The 19,468-nt window shown below is 50.3% G+C and overlaps 8 protein-coding genes across 8 annotated transcripts; 5 read left to right on the top strand and 3 right to left on the bottom strand.

Annotated features, from left to right (window-relative positions):
• Positions 1 to 1,642: 1,642 nt before the first annotated feature.
• Positions 1,643 to 2,976, top strand: N7462_005071 (uncharacterized protein; the record flags this gene model as incomplete). Its single annotated transcript, XM_057076796.1, has 2 exons — positions 1,643 to 2,409; positions 2,484 to 2,976. 2 exons carry the CDS (start codon positions 1,643 to 1,645, stop codon positions 2,974 to 2,976), a joined length of 1,260 nt encoding a protein of 419 aa, XP_056936301.1.
• A 1,604-nt stretch (positions 2,977 to 4,580) lies between these two features.
• On the top strand, positions 4,581 to 6,142 carry N7462_005070 (arylsulfotransferase family protein; the record flags this gene model as incomplete). Its single annotated transcript, XM_057076795.1, has 2 exons — positions 4,581 to 5,387; positions 5,450 to 6,142. 2 exons carry the CDS (start codon positions 4,581 to 4,583, stop codon positions 6,140 to 6,142), a joined length of 1,500 nt encoding a protein of 499 aa, XP_056936300.1.
• Positions 6,143 to 6,483: 341 nt separating this feature from the next.
• On the top strand, positions 6,484 to 7,598 carry N7462_005069 (SDR family oxidoreductase; the record flags this gene model as incomplete). Its single annotated transcript, XM_057076794.1, has 6 exons — positions 6,484 to 6,513; positions 6,576 to 6,662; positions 6,738 to 6,893; positions 6,959 to 7,338; positions 7,393 to 7,487; positions 7,543 to 7,598. The coding sequence occupies 6 exons, from the start codon at positions 6,484 to 6,486 to the stop codon at positions 7,596 to 7,598; spliced, it is 804 nt and encodes a 267-aa protein (XP_056936299.1).
• Positions 7,599 to 7,928: 330 nt separating this feature from the next.
• On the bottom strand, positions 7,929 to 9,324 carry pex26 (the record flags this gene model as incomplete). Its single annotated transcript, XM_057076793.1, has 3 exons — positions 7,929 to 8,245; positions 8,284 to 8,804; positions 8,879 to 9,324. 3 exons carry the CDS (start codon positions 9,322 to 9,324, stop codon positions 7,929 to 7,931), a joined length of 1,284 nt encoding a protein of 427 aa, XP_056936298.1.
• An 834-nt stretch (positions 9,325 to 10,158) lies between these two features.
• N7462_005067 (CAF1 family ribonuclease) lies at positions 10,159 to 12,115 on the top strand (the record flags this gene model as incomplete). The annotated part of the gene is made up of 5 exons (XM_057076792.1): positions 10,159 to 10,393; positions 10,462 to 10,551; positions 10,616 to 10,842; positions 10,896 to 11,529; positions 11,601 to 12,115. The coding sequence occupies 5 exons, from the start codon at positions 10,159 to 10,161 to the stop codon at positions 12,113 to 12,115; spliced, it is 1,701 nt and encodes a 566-aa protein (XP_056936297.1).
• Positions 12,116 to 12,609: 494 nt separating this feature from the next.
• N7462_005066 (mitochondrial 54S ribosomal protein mL46) lies at positions 12,610 to 13,768 on the top strand (the record flags this gene model as incomplete). Its single annotated transcript, XM_057076791.1, has 3 exons — positions 12,610 to 12,655; positions 12,723 to 13,384; positions 13,466 to 13,768. 3 exons carry the CDS (start codon positions 12,610 to 12,612, stop codon positions 13,766 to 13,768), a joined length of 1,011 nt encoding a protein of 336 aa, XP_056936296.1.
• A 391-nt stretch (positions 13,769 to 14,159) lies between these two features.
• Positions 14,160 to 14,671, bottom strand: N7462_005065 (cysteine-rich PDZ-binding protein; the record flags this gene model as incomplete). Its single annotated transcript, XM_057076790.1, has 3 exons — positions 14,160 to 14,245; positions 14,306 to 14,429; positions 14,516 to 14,671. 3 exons carry the CDS (start codon positions 14,669 to 14,671, stop codon positions 14,160 to 14,162), a joined length of 366 nt encoding a protein of 121 aa, XP_056936295.1.
• A 590-nt stretch (positions 14,672 to 15,261) lies between these two features.
• Positions 15,262 to 16,518, bottom strand: N7462_005064 (uncharacterized protein; the record flags this gene model as incomplete). The annotated part of the gene is made up of 3 exons (XM_057076789.1): positions 15,262 to 15,672; positions 15,742 to 16,174; positions 16,274 to 16,518. The coding sequence occupies 3 exons, from the start codon at positions 16,516 to 16,518 to the stop codon at positions 15,262 to 15,264; spliced, it is 1,089 nt and encodes a 362-aa protein (XP_056936294.1).
• Between the last annotated feature and the right edge of the window lie 2,950 nt (positions 16,519 to 19,468).

Genomic DNA, 19,468 nt, shown 5'->3' with positions numbered 1-19,468 from the left:
CGTTTTTTTTTTTTTTGCCTTTAAGAAAGAGCCGATGATTCAATTCGGTCCGAGTGGCGGTCCAAACCTTGCGGGGGAGAGGGAACAACGATGACGGGGAAGCGGAGGAAGCTGGACGAGCGGAAGTGTATATGGTTTTGCCGCGCACGAAAGTCCCGAGACAAGCAACGAGCACAGTTGTCCACAATCTTACTCAAAATCAGAATAAAGAGAGAGGAATCAAAGAGAAAAAATCGATCGAATATGAACCAGCCGAGGGTCGGCAGTGTTAATTTAAGGCAGTCTGTTCTTCCGATCGAAGCAGCTCCCCAACAATCCCGAGGCCTTCGGGAACAAGGGCGGATGACTCTTGTCCCCACGGCCCTGGACTGCGGCACCGCCATTGCCCCCCCAGATCTCCAAATGATCTGACTTCACATGCTTGCAGGCTTTTGAGTTGGGCTGTCACTGTCGTCATAGGATGATCTATGTAGATGAACAGACCTTAAAAGTCAAAGGGGACGGCTTGTGATTGTTCCCTTTCTACATTGGCCTATGTATGACGAAGATGGGATGGGCAATCGGATTCCCTATCCCCATTTTCCCCCTTTCTACGAGAGCTTCGGGGCACTGATCTCCCCTCCAGGCTCTAGAAGACTGGAGGACTAGATTACTCCGGGGCGACCCAGCACGCGATTGAGGAACCGCAAACTCGCTGGTCCGCAAACCGCAGCGGATTCCGCCCCTTGGACATGCTGTTCTTCCCGGGAGATTTCGGGCCAGCTCGAGAGCTCCTCTCAGCCGAGGTTCACTTGGTTCACTTGGTTATAGGCCTGGCGCCAGCCTAGGTCATTCGATCCGACCAATGCTGGATCCGAAAGCGGCCCAGAGTCGACCTCAAGACACCCTGGATCTCTTTTGCGACGGTGGCCCAGGTCATCTGACGGGAATCCGGGGCGGTTAGTTGAGGTGGTTGTATGGACGCCGGGTCTGCTCCGTAGGCGGTGCGGGCAGGGTTTCGGTGCTGGGACTCACACTTGGCCCGGAAAAACGCGGCGGTTGAATGTTTTACCCATATTCGGAGAAGTGCAAGGAACTCCGAGGCCTACACCATGGGTCATGGGATCTGGGGAGACTGGCCAGGGGTCTGCGTCGAACGCGGTTGATCTAACGATCCTCCTGCCTTCTACTCCGTATACGCCGTGTGTCTGCTTGAGCGGCTCCCTCTCTCTCTGCATTGGTTGCATCATAGCGCATGTGCTCTAGCCACTTCACATGCTGCCCGGCGCCATCCCGACTGTCGGCCAGCCAAGGTCGGGTACCCGACTTCGGCGTTCTCGCCCCTCCTCGTGAGTCCGGGGAGCCGGAGCAGACATCTTGGCAGCGACCGTAGTCTTCTACCGCACAGGCGAAGTATATTCCGAAGCTTTCTGAAGTATCGCAAGGGATTCATTGCGTCTCCACGATGATGGTCTGCGGTTGAAGGAATCGCCGTTATGGAAGTCCGCGCTGATCGGACTAGCTCCGACCGCGTGATTTTTGCACTAAAAAAAACCCCCCAATTCACCGCTCAAAAGTGCGATAAGTACCTCATGATAGAGACTTGCAAAGGCTTCAATATCCTTGCCCCTTCTGAACGCCCATGTGCCCCTAGAGAATCACCATGGAGGAATCTCCGATCGTAGCAGATGCGACTCCCCGCTGGCGCCTTGACCGGTGGCTGGCCGCCACAAAGCGCGTGTCGCTCCTGATCCTTCGGCAATGGCTGTTAATCGGCATGGGTGTTGCCTGTGTGCTGGCATACTTCTTTCCTGATATTGCCAAAACCGACGGTGTAATCCGGAGCGAATACAGTGTGCTATACGGGGTGATCGCGATCATCTTCCTCATTTCCGGTCTCAGTATCCCCCGCCAGAAGCTGTTCAAGCAGTTCATGAACTGGCGGCTGCATCTACTAGTGCAAGTGATCTCGTTTCTGTTTATCCCGGCCCTGGTTCTGGCGGTGGTGCACATTATTTTGGCTGCCGACCCAGCTGGGCACATCGACCGTGCCGTGTTGGCAGGGTATATACTGACAGCCTGTATTCCCACCACGATTGCCTCGAATGTGGTCATGACGAGGGCTGCGGGAGGGGACGATGCGGCGGCACTCGTCGAGGTCCTCCTAGCCAATGTCCTCGGGCCTTTCATCACCGCAGTTTGGACAGTCACGCTGTTGCCCAAGTCAGCCGAATTTGACACATGGAGATATGGTGGCGGGAGCCTGAGCAGCATGTACAAGAATGTCTTCCAGCAGCTCGGTCTCAGCGTCCTGCTGCCACTCTTTGTGGGTCAAATTATTCGATGGACCTGGCCCGAGCGGACGGCGTGGGTGCTCCAGAAGACACGCTTGGCAAAGCTATCGACTGCTTGTATGTTGTTGTTGATCTGGTAGGTGCCCCGCATGGCCATTTGAATAGCTGCATAAAAGTATACAAGTAAGCTTCGATTAACTCAACCATTAGGACCACCTTTTCTTCTTGCTTCGCAACGGGGGCCCTTCAGAGTCTCTCAGCCCAAAGCATTATCTTCGTGGTGCTTTTCAATATCGCCCTGTACATTGCCCTGACTATCATTTCCTTCTTCAGCTCACGGCCTCCGAAGTTCCTTGCTCATCACCGGTGGTTCGAACCCATCCTGAAGCGCATGCCCCCAGAGGAAACCATAGCCGTCTGTTTCTGTTCCCCAGCGAAAAGCACTGCCCTTGGATTGCCTCTTTTGTATGCCATGTGGGCTCCGGTGGACCTTTACACCAAGGCAAAGACATCAGTGCCAGTCTTATTGTATACTACCGAGCAGATCTGCGTTGCCCAATTTTTTGTGCAGCTCTTTCGTTTATGGCATGCTCGGATAGCCGAGAAAGAGGATCCGGGCCAGAACGGACAAGAAGATATTGAGATTGGCGTGGCCGAGAGGACCGCAGAGAGCCATGGAGGTGTAATTCAGGATCAGCGCTGAATAATTATATAATCTGAATCCATTCCGTATGAGAATGAAATGCGGTACGTCTAACGAATTGCAAGAGGATCCATGATCTCCTTTTATTTATGGTTATGAACACAATTTTCGGCAAACAGAATAATGCGAAAGCTGTCAGGAAAACAACACCAATGATATCATGTGGAATAGCCTGGCCAAAAGTTCAGATAAATTCGAAGTGTAGGTTCTGACAAAATGCTGGATGCCAGTACTACTGTAGTTAGTACTTTCTGGGGTGCATATGTCAGGCTTGGCATAGGCCCATGCACACCTGCTATATCCACTCCATAAGTTACGCTGGCTCTGCCCATGCAAAAAGCTTAAAAGCTTCTAGAAAGTTGTATTTCATTTTTCAGTGCTCCGTAGAATATTCTTCTACATACAGCAAAGAGTGCTTAGCCGATTAGCCGAGCTTCCAGCCGTCTCTCATCCACTCGGCGGAGCTCTATCCCGTAAGTGGATCCAAATTAGGGACTATTAGTGCCGATCAACTTATCTGATAATTCATTATTCACTTTAGTGAAGTCCCAACGTGAGGGTAAGATCTCCACATCGGGCGGAAGAAAACTCGTACAAAATACATACACTATAATCTGTATTCAAAGATCGGACCCAAAGCGCTGGAACGAACTGGACTATTTCATCATATTATCCCTCAAGGCTGTATAAATCCATATGTGAGTCTATTGAATGCTTAAAACGCTCCGTCACGTACCAAATCAAATCTTTTGGCGGTGATTCTTGGAGCCCTCTCTCTTTAATGCATTTCCTACAATAGGTGAACCACCAGATCCCATTGCCCGGATCGCTAACTTTCAAACGCAACACAATCCAGCCCATGATTCAGTGAGAACGTGGATGTTACCCGAAGGAATAAAAGAAGGCTCCATCCGTCTCAAATCGTAACAGCACGAGGCAACATATTAGGATCTACGGTTCGCCAAGAAGTCTATGGTGGAGAAATCGGCTTTTCGCCGTGACCCGATCTGACTTCATGGGTAACTATGGAGTATAGTAGTGTTTTTTTACCCTTGGTCCCATCTGAAGATTTTTGAATACATGAGCTCCACGCGGAATAGGCGAGTTATATCCGTGAACACCTGAGTCATCCACTGCCATCCATCGAAACATAATTCCAAGAAAGCTAGGCTCAAACCCTGGATTGTCAGTTGCCGGTATGCCCGCCGGCTTACGCCCCTAAGGGTAACTTTTTCCTTAGAATGGGTGGGGTTCTCGAATGATAGCGGACCTGAGCCTTTGCCCTATCCCCGGGTAGGCTTCAGCTTAGCCCAATCTGGGACAAAACTTGGCTCGCTGTCGATTGACGGTGAAATAAGTGATCCCACCAAAAAGAAGTCAAACCCTTGCTCCGTTATCCATGATAGGAAGTGATGAGCTTTCTGATTTTAGGCATGGTCCCATATAGTTTCCATTAAGGAACTGCCGGATCCCCCTAACAGTCTCAACTCTTTGTACATACCCCCTTTACTCCAGTCGCTCTTTTTTGATATCGCGCAATTTTAACGTTAATTTTGTCACTTCTCTTCTTTCTTGTCATATACTTTCTCTAACGCCTCGCCAAAATGCGGGGCACTTTCCTGTCCGCCATTGGAGCCTCCCTGTTGTCCCTCGGGGCCGCGTCCGATGCAGCTTGGGGCAAAACCACATACAAAACTGGTCCTTGGGAGCCGCCGCAGGTCTCCATTACCAAGACTGATGGCGTTGATCCTGGTCTCATCTTCATTCCTATTCGCAACGAGAATACTGCCGGCACTGCAATCACCATCTATGACAACGATGGCCACATGATCTACCAGGGTCCTGAAGAGGCTACTATGGATTTCAAAGTGCAAAAGCTCTTCGGCGAGGATGTGATTGTTTTCTGGTCTGGAGAGGTTCAGGTTAGCGGTGGCTACGGCTACGGCAAGGTCCATATTCTCGACAAGACCTATAAGGAGATACACACCATTACCCTTAATGATCACTTCGTCACTGCCGACGGCAAGGAGAAGGATTCTTATATAGATGTCCACGAGCACTACATTACCCCTCGGAATACCATCCTTGTCTCCGCTATCAATGTCACCCAGCACGACCTGACTTCTGCCGGTGGCGAGGCTAACCAGTGGATGACTGTCAGCCACTTCTATGAAATTGATATTGTCACCAACAAGATTGTGTTCTCCTGGAGCGCTCTCGATCACCAGGACCAGATTCCTCTGTCAGACTCTCGACATGCTGTTCAGTCTGGCGTATCTCGCGAGTCGCCTTGGGACTGCTACCACATGAACTCGATCATGCCTACCAACGATGGCTATATAGTTTCTCTTCGCTTCTATTGGTCTGCTTTCTACTTAAACAAAGACGGTACTGTCCGCTGGCAGCTCTCGGTAAGTACACGCCTTCCGAGTAAACAAATTAACTATTTACTAAACCAAATCTCTCAATTTAGGGCGGCAACGATGGCACTGGCGACTTCTTTGGCTCGGACCTGAGCTTCTCGTGGCAGCACCATATCCGCGTATACAATGAGACTGACGAGAGTCTGGTTCTCAGCTTATTCAATAACGCCAACACCCTCACTGAGACTGACAGCGAGACTACTGGCATGGTATTCGAAGTTGATTTGATAACCCATGTAGCTTCGCTGATGTACAATGTCTCGGATCCTAACGATGCGGTCTACACTAAGACCCAGGGTAGCTTCCAGTTCCTGGGCGAAGCTGGCTATGACTCCAACATGTTCATGGGTTACGGTTCTTCTAGCATTGTCAAGGAATTCAACCCCAAGGGTGAAGTTGTTTTCTCCGGTCAGTTCGGAGCACTTGGGGCCGCTGAGTCCTACCGTGCTTTCCGGTTCCCATGGACTGCTACTCCCTTCTGGAATCCAGCTGTCTATGTTGAAAAGTCCTCGGACACTCCTGTTGTGTACATGAGCTGGAATGGTGCTACTGAGTACGATAACTGGGCCATCTACTCAGTACCGTCTCTGGCTGCCACCAACCAGACAATTCTGCTGGGAAGCTACCAGCGTAGGGGCTTTGAGACCCATGCCAGCCTTGACGGAATTAATGCGAAGTATATCAAGGTCGCAGCTCGCAAGGGTAGCAAGATCTTGGGCACTTCTGCTGCTGTGGAGATCTAATAGTGGACACTATGTATTCAATAGACTCACCCATGGGTTTTAATCTTCCATAGTCTGTGATTTAATTACTTACTATATTAATTGATTTTTATCTTTCAAATGAACGCGAACAGTCTATTTTCTTTTAGAAAATAACAGCCAGTTCTGTGCGGGAGTGGGGTACTGTAGATTGGATCCACGCGCAATGACGTCGGACACCATCCGATGATGATAGAATGTTGCTTGGTAATCAGATCATTGACAAGGGAGACCTCAAGTGGACATAAGAATCTCCTTCTTCCCACCTGTGTATTCACACATTAATTGATACAGGTCAAGGATATTTAGTTTTATTAATCAAAATGTCATTAAGCGGCCAAATTGCGCTCTTGGTAAACGAAGCAGCTCCCTTCTATTGCACCTTAAAGCCGATAAGACTGACTACGACAAATAGACTGGAGCATCCATGGGCATTGGCGAATCAATCGCTAGAGCGCTTGCCAAGTCTGGTGCAAACATTATTCTTGTATCTCGCTCCGAGGTAAACTAGTTCACGCCACTCCAATATGCGAGCCTTCGCGATTACCAATGAGGATATTCTAATTCGTTTTCTTAGGATAAGCTAGCTAGGCTCAAAGACGACCTCTCCAAGCAATATCCTGATCTCAAATTTATCTACCGCGGTGTAGATATTGGGGATTATGAGGCTGTGGATTCTGCTGTCAGGTCCTCGGTCCAGGAAATGGGTGGCATTGACATTCTGATCAACAATGTACATATACTCATTGATCAAACACCTACTCAACGAGAAATACATCCTAACATCTTCCTTGACAGGCTGGCCTTGCACTCGGTGCCCCGAATGTCTTCCACAACCTGAAAATCAGTGACATTCAGGCTATGAACTCCACCAACGTCAACGGCCCAATGTTTGTCACGCACTCCGTCTTGAACCAAAGCATGCTATCCCGCCAAGCGGGGACTATTTTGAACATCACCTCCGTCACAGGTCTAGAAGTTCCTCCATTCCCCGGCGAGGCGGTCTATCATTCCAACAAGGCCGCACAAGAAGCTTTCACTAACGCTCTTCGAAATGAACTGGTTGGCACTAATATCAAGGTTCTGGCTTTGCGGCCTGGATGCGTTGTGACGAATTTCCATTCGCAACGGGTCGGGCACGATAAGCAGATGTACGAGTCATTTTTTGAAGGATACGAGTAAGTTCATGGAAGAGTTCAAAGCGACTGAGCACTAGGTTAATTATATCTCAGGCCTTTGTGTGCGGACGATATTGCCAAGGCTGCAATTTACATGCTCAACCAGCCATTGAACGTCTCGATCAAGGCCCTGGATGTTGTTCCATCGGGTATGTTGTTAGCATCGCAGGCGTTATTTCACGAGTGCTGACGAAAGTCTTTTAGCCCAACGGTCTCTCAATGTGTTTGATCGCAAGTGGAATGAGCGATTGGCCGAATAATGCATTGTCAGGGTTATTGCTTGATTGATGAAAGAGCGCAGGATATCTGCTGTGGTGAAGACCTATCCAGCAAGAACATCATAGAGGTCATGTTTGGACCAAATAAAGTCAAAGCTTCTCGTGAAAAAAATGTGGTACATATTTCTTATAAAATACATAGACAAAAGAATCACAGTGGAAAGAAATGTATATATGACATCGATTGACAGGGAAGCCATTGGGGAGTATCCATATTTAAGGGGGGATCTACACGATAGGTCATGCAATGTTCAAAGCGGGAGAAGAAAAAAACATAGAAAAAAACGAAAGTCCGTGTAGCCAACTGACATCTCAGATGTAGCTGACCTTCACCCCCATGCCAACAGTGCCCTTCACCTTCTGCCAAGCAGAGCCCGTGATCCGGCGAACTCGCTCGCGCACATCCTGGCGGCTCATGGCCATCAGAATGCCGATGATGAAGAACAGGGTGCGCGCTATTGACATCGGGTTTGCGGATACGCTCTGAATTATATGTTTGATAAGGTTTCGAAGGGCGTTTGCCACTGCACGAGGCTGGCTAGATCGCGGCTCTGACTTGACTTGCTTCTTTGTGTTCTTCGACAACGAGGGGGGAGCGCTGTCCGTGTACTCGGCTTGCTGTTTGGCGACTTGTCCGACGATTTAGAGCCCTTGCACTTGGGTGTACGAGGGCTACCCTTCTCAATCCCGTAGTCGACTTCACTAGTATTGCGCTTATGGCCGTTGGCTTGCGGGCGCGCAGCAGCAGCCGCCTCCTCTTCCGCTTGCCGACGCTGATCCTCGTGTTGTCGCTCCAGCTCGGCGTCTTTCTGACGCTGCAGTTCTGCGGCTCGGATCTCGCCCCGTTCCTTTTCTTCCCTCAGACTTTCCAACGTCTGAAGAAACAGGTCTTTGCGTTCCTCATCTAGAACCTCGCTCATATTGACAAACTCCGTCGCATATTCCCATTCTTCATTCCGCGGGAGAACGTGCAGAGTAAACAACTCGATGATCCGCACCCGAGCTGCCAGGTCTTTCGGGGTATCAGTACCGCTCGTGGCGGAGATCCGGTGATGCTGGAATCCATTTGATGCATCTTGAAGCCGGTCTGTCAGGTCGAGATTGGGCTGTCCATAAGAAGACAGGTAAGTTTCGAGTCGCTGTTGATTGAGCGCCTGCGAGGAGGAGTGGGTCAAGAGTAAAGTTGCCCTGTGAGCAGAGGTAACGAGGCAGTTAGACACGCGTTTACAACACCACTCAACTGAATAAAAAAGCCAACTCACAAGTTATAGACGACCTCTGCGTCCACGGAGCCTTCCCGGCCCTGATACCCGACCTCGACGACAGTGTCCCATATTCCACCTTCGCGCACTTGTGTCGCAATTCCTTTCCACTCTTTTTGGCCGAACTGGCTCTTTCCCTCTTCCGCACTCAGGTCTACTATTGCGCTCAGGAGCGTGATGTAGAGATTCCACACCTTAATCCTCCACGTGCTGGGGGCAGTGGCGATCGGCGCAACGGCGGGAGAATGCTCGCCGTTGGTGATTTGCTCATCCTGCGAGGGCGAGACTGTAATGATAGGTTGGAGAGTATCAAGCGATTCCGGAAGACGTCGTGTAAGGTAGAGTTGGGAAGCTTTCTTGTAAGTCTTGGAGCAGAGCTTCGTGGGGGAGGTGGAGGCGGCGGACGGGGAGGAGAACTGGGTGTGGGACGACATTCCGTCAGCCATTGCGTGCCAGGGGCATAGAATCAAGCCGGAGCATATAATGAGGCAGAAGCAATTCCTTTTCAGGCTTGTCACAAAGAGAGAAGAGGAGAGAAAGTGGCCATGAACAAGGAGACGATGAGTTCGGGACCTGGGGCTGCGATCGGCTGTCGTTTTCCCTCGGCTCGCCCAAGTCCGGGGTTGGTCACGGGATCGCCGTTCCCCGACATGGACCTGTGTTCACGGAGCCCATGGGAGTCCATGAGAGCCCACAATAGTGGTCTACAATTCCAGTCTTATTTCCTGCCGACAACTGAATGTCTGTTTGGGTCTGACTTTTGTCTATGAAACCTTGGGATGGTGATCCCTCACAGTCTCCGCTGTATCCACAGCTGGCTCTATCGGTGCCATGTGAGACCAATATAATAGCCATCGGGAAGAGAATCATGAGCCGGGATGGGATATAGACAGCATCCGAAAATACCTAGTTAATTCGAAATTTAACGTAACAAAAAGAATCATAAGTCAATGGACCATATCGAATCAAAATCGCTGATTGCTCTCTGGTTGTTGCCTTCCATACTTCCGACATCCTCGCGCAACCGGTCAATAAGGCGCCTACCTGGACCACATCCAATATCCTTCGCTCGTTCTGACTTTCATCTGAACCTCCCTTTGGTCTTTACCGCAGGATAACCCTCGCCATCATTTAAGGACGACAGTGACGAAGAAGTGAACAGACTTCGGTCTGAAGAGAGAGCAGGGCCCAACTCTGATTTCATCCAGTCAACCCTAAGCACTTGCTTCATTCAGCCTCATTCGAATCGATCAACCGCTCCCTCACCTACCTATTTCGTCATGGAGATCACTTCACAAAGTTTCAGCAGCTATCTTCCCTGGGTATTGAACGAGATTTCAGCGAGCTGCTTCGTTGCCCTGGATCTCGAGCTCTCAGGCATTGCCCTAGCTCCAAGCTCTCAAGGTGCAAGGACTCAAACGCTTCAGCAACGATACGAGGAGACCAAAGCCGCCGCGGAAAAGTATCAGATCCTACAGGTTGGCCTGACTATCTGCCGAGAGGATCCAAAGAACGGTACAGTCACTTTTCAAGATGCTCGTGACATCGAATAGCCTTAGTTCCGAACTAAACTTCGTCTGCAGGCTATGTCCTTAAGCCTTACAACATCAATCTCAATCCGCTTCTGAATCGCGACCTGGATATCAACCGTGACTGTACTTTCAATGGCTGGGGTATGTTGCTGTGGTTATACAACATCTCTTCTGCTGAGCGGAAGGACTGACCAATGCTTTTTAGCAACGGAATTCCTCATGAACAACCGGTTTGATCTGAACTCGTTGTACCGTGACGGAGTGCGCTATCTGTCCCGACGAGAAGAAGAAGAAGCGATGGAGCAAGGAATTAAAAAGTGTAATCCACACGATACAGTGGACACCCGAGGCTTAGAGTTGGACAATCCAGAATCCATCGACTTCCTCCAGGCAGTTCGGCGCGAACTTGACAACTGGTTGGCTCAAGATCAAGTATGGGTCATTAATGGCAGATGTTCCTCTAGAAGAAGCTAATTTATTTGCAGAAGCGGAGCCGTTCCATCAATATTCCTCCAAGTTTCCCTCTGCCTTCTTTGCATGGGAAGAAGACCCTGCCGAAGGTCTTGAATAATATGCAAAAGTGGCTCGTTCATCACTTAGTCAACACTGAATATCCAAATCTCAAGTCACGAAGAAGGCCGGCTTTCATTTATATCGAACTGTCTGACCCCGCGCGTGACGAAGTGGAGAAGGCTGAGAGGATGAAGGCAATCAGTAACCGCGTGCGAAAGCATGTCGGCTTCAGATGGATCACAGAGGCTCTAGTGGGCGGGGATTTGACTGATCTTGAACCGCAGACATTCAAGGATTTAATGGCCAAACTCAAGAACCCTGGCTTCACTCTGACTGACCTCTCAGACCGACTGAAGGAGCGCCTCAAAGAAAACCGGCCCGTGTTGGTTGGGCATAACTGCTTCACCGACCTGGTTTTCTTCTACAAGTGCTTTCTAGGTCCATTGCCAGCCACCATCACAGAATTCATGGATCTGGTTCATACTGTATTCCCGATGTTAGCCGACACCAAGTACCTAGCAACGCAGAATTCCGACGCCATGAGTCCGACATCCTCACTGGAAGAGCTAAACAAAAGTCTAGCAAAGCTATCCTGCCCCAGAATCGGTAAGTTTGTTTGTGCTTGCTTTGTTTTGGCTCTGCCGGGGCTGGCACTCACAGACAGGCATAATGCTTAGACATCGATACTATCCACTCGAAATATCTGTATAAGACGAGCATCCATGAAGCGGGCTATGATAGCATGCTAGCCGCGATCGCCTTCATCAAGTTGTCTGCACAGCTTTCAAGCGGGGCCGAACATGGCAAGATGCCCAAGGGAAAGCGAGGCAGGTTGGAAGATATGGAGATCGGGCTGGTGAACAATCCAACCCCAGCCGCTGCTGTGCGAGAGCTGTTCCCCAACTGCCGTCCACGCATGTCAAACTCGTCTAGGAACAGGTTTCAGGATTTCTTTGATACTGAAGATGAAGGAGAGAACACTAGTCCCCCAACTCCACGCACTCAAAACCTGTCACGGATGGTCCTGGAGGACAATGGCTCAGATGAGATCGCCAGCATGATTCGCCATGGACTGCTGGTCCCTCGCCTCGGGACAGAGTTTTGGGAAGTCTACGGAAACCGATTGCGGGTGTTTGGGACCGCAGAAAAGGTGATTCGCCTCGGAGGAACGCTAATGAGCGATGCCAATTAGTTTCATCCCGAGGCGCCAACGAGACTCCACGTGGTTAATGCTATTTGAAGATGAACAGAGCGATAGAATGAAATGTTTCTATTATTATTTTTTTTCTTGACTGAAATAAAGGACATGAGAAGCAAAGAGACGAATTATCCACGCTGAGCAACATGGAAATGACGGTGCGGAGTGTTCGCGACAGCTATCTAACAGTACACCTTGGATTAAAAGAAGGTACCGCTAGCGAAAAATAGCCGCAAATCGATCTGAGCACCGCTTAATGATCGACTGGCCGTGGGAAAATCTGAACGCAGTGACGATAAGGAAATGGGTGCCTGAAGAAGAGAAAAAAGAAGAGGAGAGCAGGACGCGATGGAGTTTTAAAGCGGGCAATTGTTCACTAGTCCCATTCTGGACTAGTGCAAACGTGACCATCTGCTGGAACTTTTCTCGGAAAGCAAAGGGTCACCGGCGAGACCAGACAACACGACGCCATTGTCCACATCGCCGCAATGTCGACAGGATCCAATGGTGCTCGGCGCATAGCGTCGCTGATGCGTATGTTTTGGTTTTTTTGACAGGATTCTTGGTTGTGTCTGGTGCTGATGATCCCCCGATTGAACAGGACCCTCAAGGCTCGACTCCGGCGTTTGCAGAAGCTGTCAAGAGACTCTGGGTCGCCGCAATTATGCTTCTGCAGCTGCCGCTACCACCGATCCGAAGACCACCGATACCACATTTCCTGTCGTCGGGCCCAAATACACCATCAATGCCGGTGTGGTTCTCTCCCGTCCTCCTCAGATTACCCGCGACCTCGAGCCGTTCGAGAAAGCCTACTACTTCTACCAGAAGCGTCTGAACGAGCGTCTGGCACTCCCTTTCACCAAGTACTTCTACTACAAACGTGGTACACCAGCAGATGTCGACTGGAAGAACAAGATCAAGGAGCGCCGGACACCAGCACGCGACATCGGTAACTACAACGCATACGCTAGCGATGCATGGAACGACGAGCTCGTTCTTGGCGCGAAAGAATCTGAGCCAGAGCACCAGGTCGAAGCATTAGTGCAGGATGCCGAGTCCACGGCCAATGCCACATCCCAGGATACTAGCAAGAAGGAAGAGATCCCGCGGCCGTTCGCGCGGGTGACGGAGGCCGACAAGAAGGGCGATCACAAGAGTTTGAACAGATTGCTACCGCGGACTCTGTATTTGCTGGTCCAGTCGAAGGAGGGCTACTGGAAGTTCCCCAGCTCGCCCATCGAGGGGGATGAGACCCTGCGTGAGGTGAGACTGCCGTCAAAGAGCATCCGAGCGAGATGTAATAGTTCAGGGCTCACTAACATCCTATTCTTCTAATCTCACTAGGCCGCCGAGCGTACCTTATCCCAGTCTGCTGGTGTCCACATGAACACCTGGATGGTTGGCTTTCATCCCGCCGGTCATCACGTTTACACCAACCGCAAACCCCACGTCGATAAGGCCACTGGCTCCGAACTCCACGGCGAGAAGACTTTCTTCATGAAGTCCCGCATCATGGCTGGTCAGGCTGATCTGTCCTCTAGCAACCAGAACCTGAAGGATTTCAAGTGGCTGTCCAAGGATGAGATCCCGCAATACGTGCTGCCTCAATACTACAGCTACATTAAGAACATGCTCGCCGATCGGTAGATTGAGCCTTCTGTGTCATATTCTGGATTCCTTGCATTGTTCTGACAATCGATGAATGCCATTATTGTTGGGGACGAGAGGCAGGATGTATGAACAGCGAGGAACGCATAGAATCTGCGTGCCGCTGTCGGGTGTTGGTTGTCCTACCAGGGAATAGAGATTTGATTCCCGGCAATGAAGCGAAGCGTGTTTGGCGACGCACTGCATATACTCTTACTGCGCATGCCATGTATAACTAGATATTTGCTTTCCCTATTTTTTTATCTCACTGTACTGTCAATCAAAATCATTATTTTGCACATCTCACACAGGCCCCCATAACTCTAGAATGCCATGCCGTGGCTTTAGTCCTAAGTATATGAATCAAATAACAAACATTCGCCAAAGCTCATCATTTCATATTGAACTTCTGTCCCTGGACAATGGGCTTGTCAGTAGTCGTCCTGCCAGCTAGGTTCTTGCCACACAATGCGCATGCTGAACAAAAATTAGCGCAATCCTATCTTGAGCCAGGAGCAAGTGCTCTAGAATTCATACCGTTCTTTTGATACGCGCAACGCTGGCAATACTTCCTGCCCTGCTCAGTCTTGGTCTTGCACGACTCGCACGACGACGAATATGCCGCATAGGGATTCTTTGCCTTTGCGCCGAGCAGTTTACTCTGTACACAGTCTGATCAGCATCCACATCTGCCATAGATGTCATGTATACTCTAATACCGGAGCATGAGGGAGATATAATACATACCTTGCCAATGCCAGTCGCGCCAAGGGTAGGTTTGGATTTCGACGGCCCGCCCACAGTGGTGGATGGCGAGCCATAGTACATATCATTCTTCCGCTTGACGCCGGGTGTGGCAAGCTCGGTTGTCTTGAGTTTTTTCTGGCATTTTCCACAAACCATACCGAATCTTGGTCTTGGGTATTTATGATTGAAACGGGGAGGTTGTTGGGAGATCGATGAGCTATGATGTTATCGTCGGTCCGCCACCGCCTGTGCGGAGATGCCAAGACTTCGGGATGGGCGATGAAGAGAGATGTAAGGAGCAATCCAGATAACATGTGGGCCTGGGATGATATTGTTTCAAGACGAGTGATCTTCCTTCAAAGAACGCAAAAATTTACATTGGTACTATTATATACTCTCTCTACACTCTGGCGTTTTGGCGTTTGGGTGCTATTGCATAAGGACACAATAAGTGCAAATCAAAAGGTACATCATAATTTCAATCAATCAATCATGCGATAAGGGGTATTATTCGGGAGTATGAACATCAAAAAAAATGGGTATTTCATGCAAGAACATCGTCAAGAAATGAGACAAATATATCGTTTTCGACAAATAGCACAATGCGGTCATGGCCTTTCCAAGCTTGCCATTACTGATCTCAGGATCGATGGGTTAGAACAGTTGAAAGTCGAGACACCTCCGTAGAGCCGGCGCTCATTTCTGATAGGCTCCACGTCAAATCTTGTACCCTTTGGCCACTTTTTCTAAGCCTTCGCCTGAGGTTGTTGCTGGGGATGCGGATATATGTGCTGTTGTTGATAGGGTTGTTGATAGGGTGGTTGATAGGGTTGTTGATAGGGGTGTTGGTAAAGAGGCTGTTGTGGCTGGGCCGGGTACTGCTGCTGGTATGTCTGGTAGGTCTGGTACGGGTGTTGCGCCGGGAGTGAAGGCTTGTCCTGGCGATCATCGACCTTACGCCAGTTCATGCAACAGAAAAGAATGCCAGTGAAAATGGCCACGATGAAGAAAAATTGACAGACGGACTCGACGGTGCTGAGATATTTTGGTGTGGTCCTGACGGTATCCTCCAGCGTGTAGCGAATGAACACAATTGCATACATCATGTTCAGTGCCATCCAGAAGAGACTGCTGACGGTGAGGGCGATGACGGGTAGCTGTGAAACAAGGTCAACAGTTTGAAAACTTCTAGTGAAATTCATACTGATGTCACTATGCGCACTCACTCTTGAAGTAAACCGGTGGGAGCCTGCCTTCACAGTTACGAAGATGACCCAGGCCAGGATTTCCAAGGATAGGAGCCAGTAAATGATGGCACGGGCACTCTCTAGCTTCGGGTAGGATTGTCGCAGGGCTCCGGTGTAGCCATTGTTGACATACTGTACCTGATATGCAACGTACATGGCCCAAGTTGCAAGCGAGATCAAGGACACAAGGCCTATAACCACCCAATGAATTACAGCCACCGCCGCATAAGGCTTGCCAGAGTCGGTAAGGCGGTCCAGCATGCCATTGATGAGGTGGTAGTAAACGAAGAAGAGCAAACAGCTGCCAAGAAGGAAGAAGAACTCATTGAGCATCAAATCTATCACGTAGTACTGAGTGATAGTGGCTTCTGCAAGGTAAAAGATCTCGTAGATGACAGCGCAAATAACCGCCCTAGACAGTGAGGTCGCGTTAGTCCTGAAATCCCTTCTTGTCGAGTTCTAGTCCACTCGTAGACGTGCGAAAGTGATAGGACTAATTTGTAGTACCCACAGTAGCCAGGTGATGATCGTGATTACCACACCCCTCATCTGTCCTCGATGATTACGAACAATGCATGCCCAGACAAGGAAGCAGATCAAAGCCAGCACCGTTAACACGTCAAAGGCAAACCCAGCGATAAAAAGCGATTTTGACAGCAGCGAATCCATCGAGAACTGAATCTCTTCGGCCCAAGGATTGTCGTAGCCATAGTAGTAGCCATAGCTACTAGACCCGGATCCTCGACGTGGAGACATTTTCGTTGGATGCGCGAGTGGCTCTTAGGTGGAGAGCTAATTCGAATCGTCAAGCAAAATAGAGCTTGACTGAAAATTTTCGCTTTGCCGGCAGACAGGAAAGGCGATTGTCCGGGCGCGCGTATATAGAAACAGCGGTATGCGTGCCGCACGCGGAGAGAAACAAGAACTCAGTTCAGATCATGATTGAGAGATTGCGACTTAGGCAGGATTTAAGAAATAACTCTTCATCGCCAAGTCTAGAGGCACCTGGACCCTGAAATACGAGGCTCCGCCCGGGTCTGAGGCGAAAGCCGCGGGTGCTCATTGGTTCAGACGGGGATTGGAGGAGTGTTTAGGGCAGACGGCGCCAACGATACGAACGCCAACGAGCGTTAAAAGGCGAATTAGTGGTTTGGTGGATTCGGGAGCCTTGCATGCTTTCTCCGGGTGCACCCCCCTTTTTCTTAACGCTAAACACCGACTTTGGCCCCCAAAAAGCATTGTCAGAAAGTCAAGCAATCGTTGGGCTGCAAAGCAACCCGTGTGGCCCGTGGTTTCTATCATCTTTCCATCATCTTTCCATCATCTCTAGAAGGATTATATCACATCGATTGGGACAGAACCCTGGAGTCAAAGATTTTCCATATAGTAGGCTATGGTGCACCGTATATAAAGCCTGTCAAAATAGACCACCAGGACTCGCTTTTCCCAGTAGGGAAGTGAGCATCAACCAGACCTCACGCATCTGCACCAGTGGCTCGTCAAAGCGGACCGGCATGACTGATTCGCTTGGACCCGAAGTGGCACAGACAGTGCCAACTCATCTTTACGATCCGAAGATCGCACCATCAACCTTCACGATAAAGAAAACATATCACTTGGGAAAGAAGACACCGGCGTTGATGGTTCACGAGCCGAACCAACTAAGGTTGCTAGGAAACCGGTCGGAGCGACACACGAAGTTCTATAATTAGGAGCGCGTATCATCCTACTGGCGCGGGAGGGACTACCCGCGTCCATCTTTTCCTTCTCCAGCAGTACTCGTGACCTGGCAGGGAGAAGACAGCTTGGCCGCCTCTTTTTTTTTTCTGATGAGCTTCCCAAGTCAGCCCTAATTTCATGCCTCGGGCTAGGACCGAAAGAAAAAGGGGCGATACTCGACGAAGTATACTCTGCATGTCCGCATCTCCGTACACGGAGTACTCCGTACTCTTTAAACGAAAGTCGTCCAAGTAAACAAAAGGGGAGAAAAAGGCACCTCGGCATGTCCGACACGGGGCATCCGCCGCAAGCCTTCGTGGTCTGGATTATAATCGCTGATCCATTTCCATGGACTCCGTGCGACGGAGAACTCCTACTGTCGATTGCCTTCTTCAGCCGGCCGCAGCGGTGGAGAGCAGCCAAACAAGCGACACCGTGGCTGAGTCGCACCACCGCCACCAGCCCGGCAGCAGCTGAAGAGAAAGTGTTCTCCACTGAGCCACCGAAGCGCAGAAGCGCAGGACAACGCCGAACCCCCCCCCCCCCAACGCGGAATCCAGGACCCTCAGGGTGTCATGCAAGAACCACCAATCAACCCTAGCGAATGAGTAGACCAAGGTTCCCCAAGGCCAGCTGTCAGAATCACACCAGCGCTACCACTGACTATTCTCGCCGAGCAAGGAAGATCCTAGCCTCATATGGTCAATATTAAGGCCGATTTTAATTATCTCATTATTTTTCATTATTGAACTCCTGTGTGAGTATCGTCTCGGATATTTCTTTTGGGTCGCTGGACTTTCTGAGCTCAGCCGGGTAGAGGTGGCCTCACCCCTGGAACATAGAAAGATACAAGTATAGAGGGTACTTCCCCGATAATCAACTTCGTAGATGGCACGAAACAATAACTCGATGGATCGTATAGACTGCATGCCAATCATGGGTACTATAGTCACTTGGGTCCGATCGAGGTCTAGCACGAAACCCATAGCGGATCAGCCCAGACACTGACGCCGCCAGCAGGCCGCATGTTCGCCATGCTTCGTCCCGATCGATCGTCTTGGAACAGATCCAGAACTATACCGCACTTCCTCTGATCAATCCACTGCATCCATTCGACCCACAAAGGCGACCTTGACCACGTCGCACGGGGAGGTAGCTCAGCAGCAGCGCACAGCCAAAGTCTGTCAACTTCGATTCCTTCGCTTCTCGTTGACCGAATCGCCTAGTGGTCTTGTTTATTTTTTTTTGCCCCTCGTTTCAGCTCCCCGCGGTCCTGCCAGAGACCCTCCGGGCTTCTCTCCCCTCGACTCCCCTCCTATGAATGCTGGTCCCGGAGGATTGGATCATCTCGTGTCTGGACAGAGAGGTACCCGATATCCTGGGTGTTGCCCATCGGAGCAAACCCACCCCGGTGGCTCCGTAGATCGCCAGCCCGTCACAACGTGATGGATTCTCCGGGGGATGCATGATGACCCGCCACTTGCGAACTGGTCCGCAGCGCCGACGCGAACAAGCACGTCGCACGTCGCGCTGGAGAGGTGATTCCCAGTGGCCCAGCAATCTTCCCAGTCATCGTTCATTGCTCGTTGCTCGTTGCTTGCTGCGTGCTGTGTCCTGTGTGCCGCTCGTTGTTCCTTGCTAGCGTGGCTAGCTCCTCCGAGGTTCTAGCTTTGTTTTTTTTTTTTTTTTACCTTTTTCTGTTTCTTCCTTTCTTGGTGGTATCCCAGCTTCTCGGGTATCCGCAGTGGTTCCCCTTTGGGGTCCGTGATGTTATGCGCTGCGTTGGTTGTTGTTAGTCTCGCTACATCGTTACCGTTGGTGTTTGGCCATCAATGGCGGGTTCGCTCGGCGGGCCTTGCGGTCCTTGTCCCAGGCCAACTGATTCATGGATGAATGACGCCTAGAAAGGGCCGCCCCCCTCTCCCCCTGAGGCGTTGTGGAGAGACCGAAGAAAAGTGAGGCAAGCCTAAGTCCATATAAATAGTAT

This window comes from Penicillium macrosclerotiorum (assembly GCF_028827735.1).
Source record: "Penicillium macrosclerotiorum strain IBT 26536 chromosome Unknown utg000003l_segment0_segment0, whole genome shotgun sequence".
NCBI lineage: Eukaryota > Fungi > Ascomycota > Eurotiomycetes > Eurotiales > Aspergillaceae > Penicillium > Penicillium macrosclerotiorum.
This window is presented reverse-complemented; position numbering and strand designations above follow the sequence as displayed.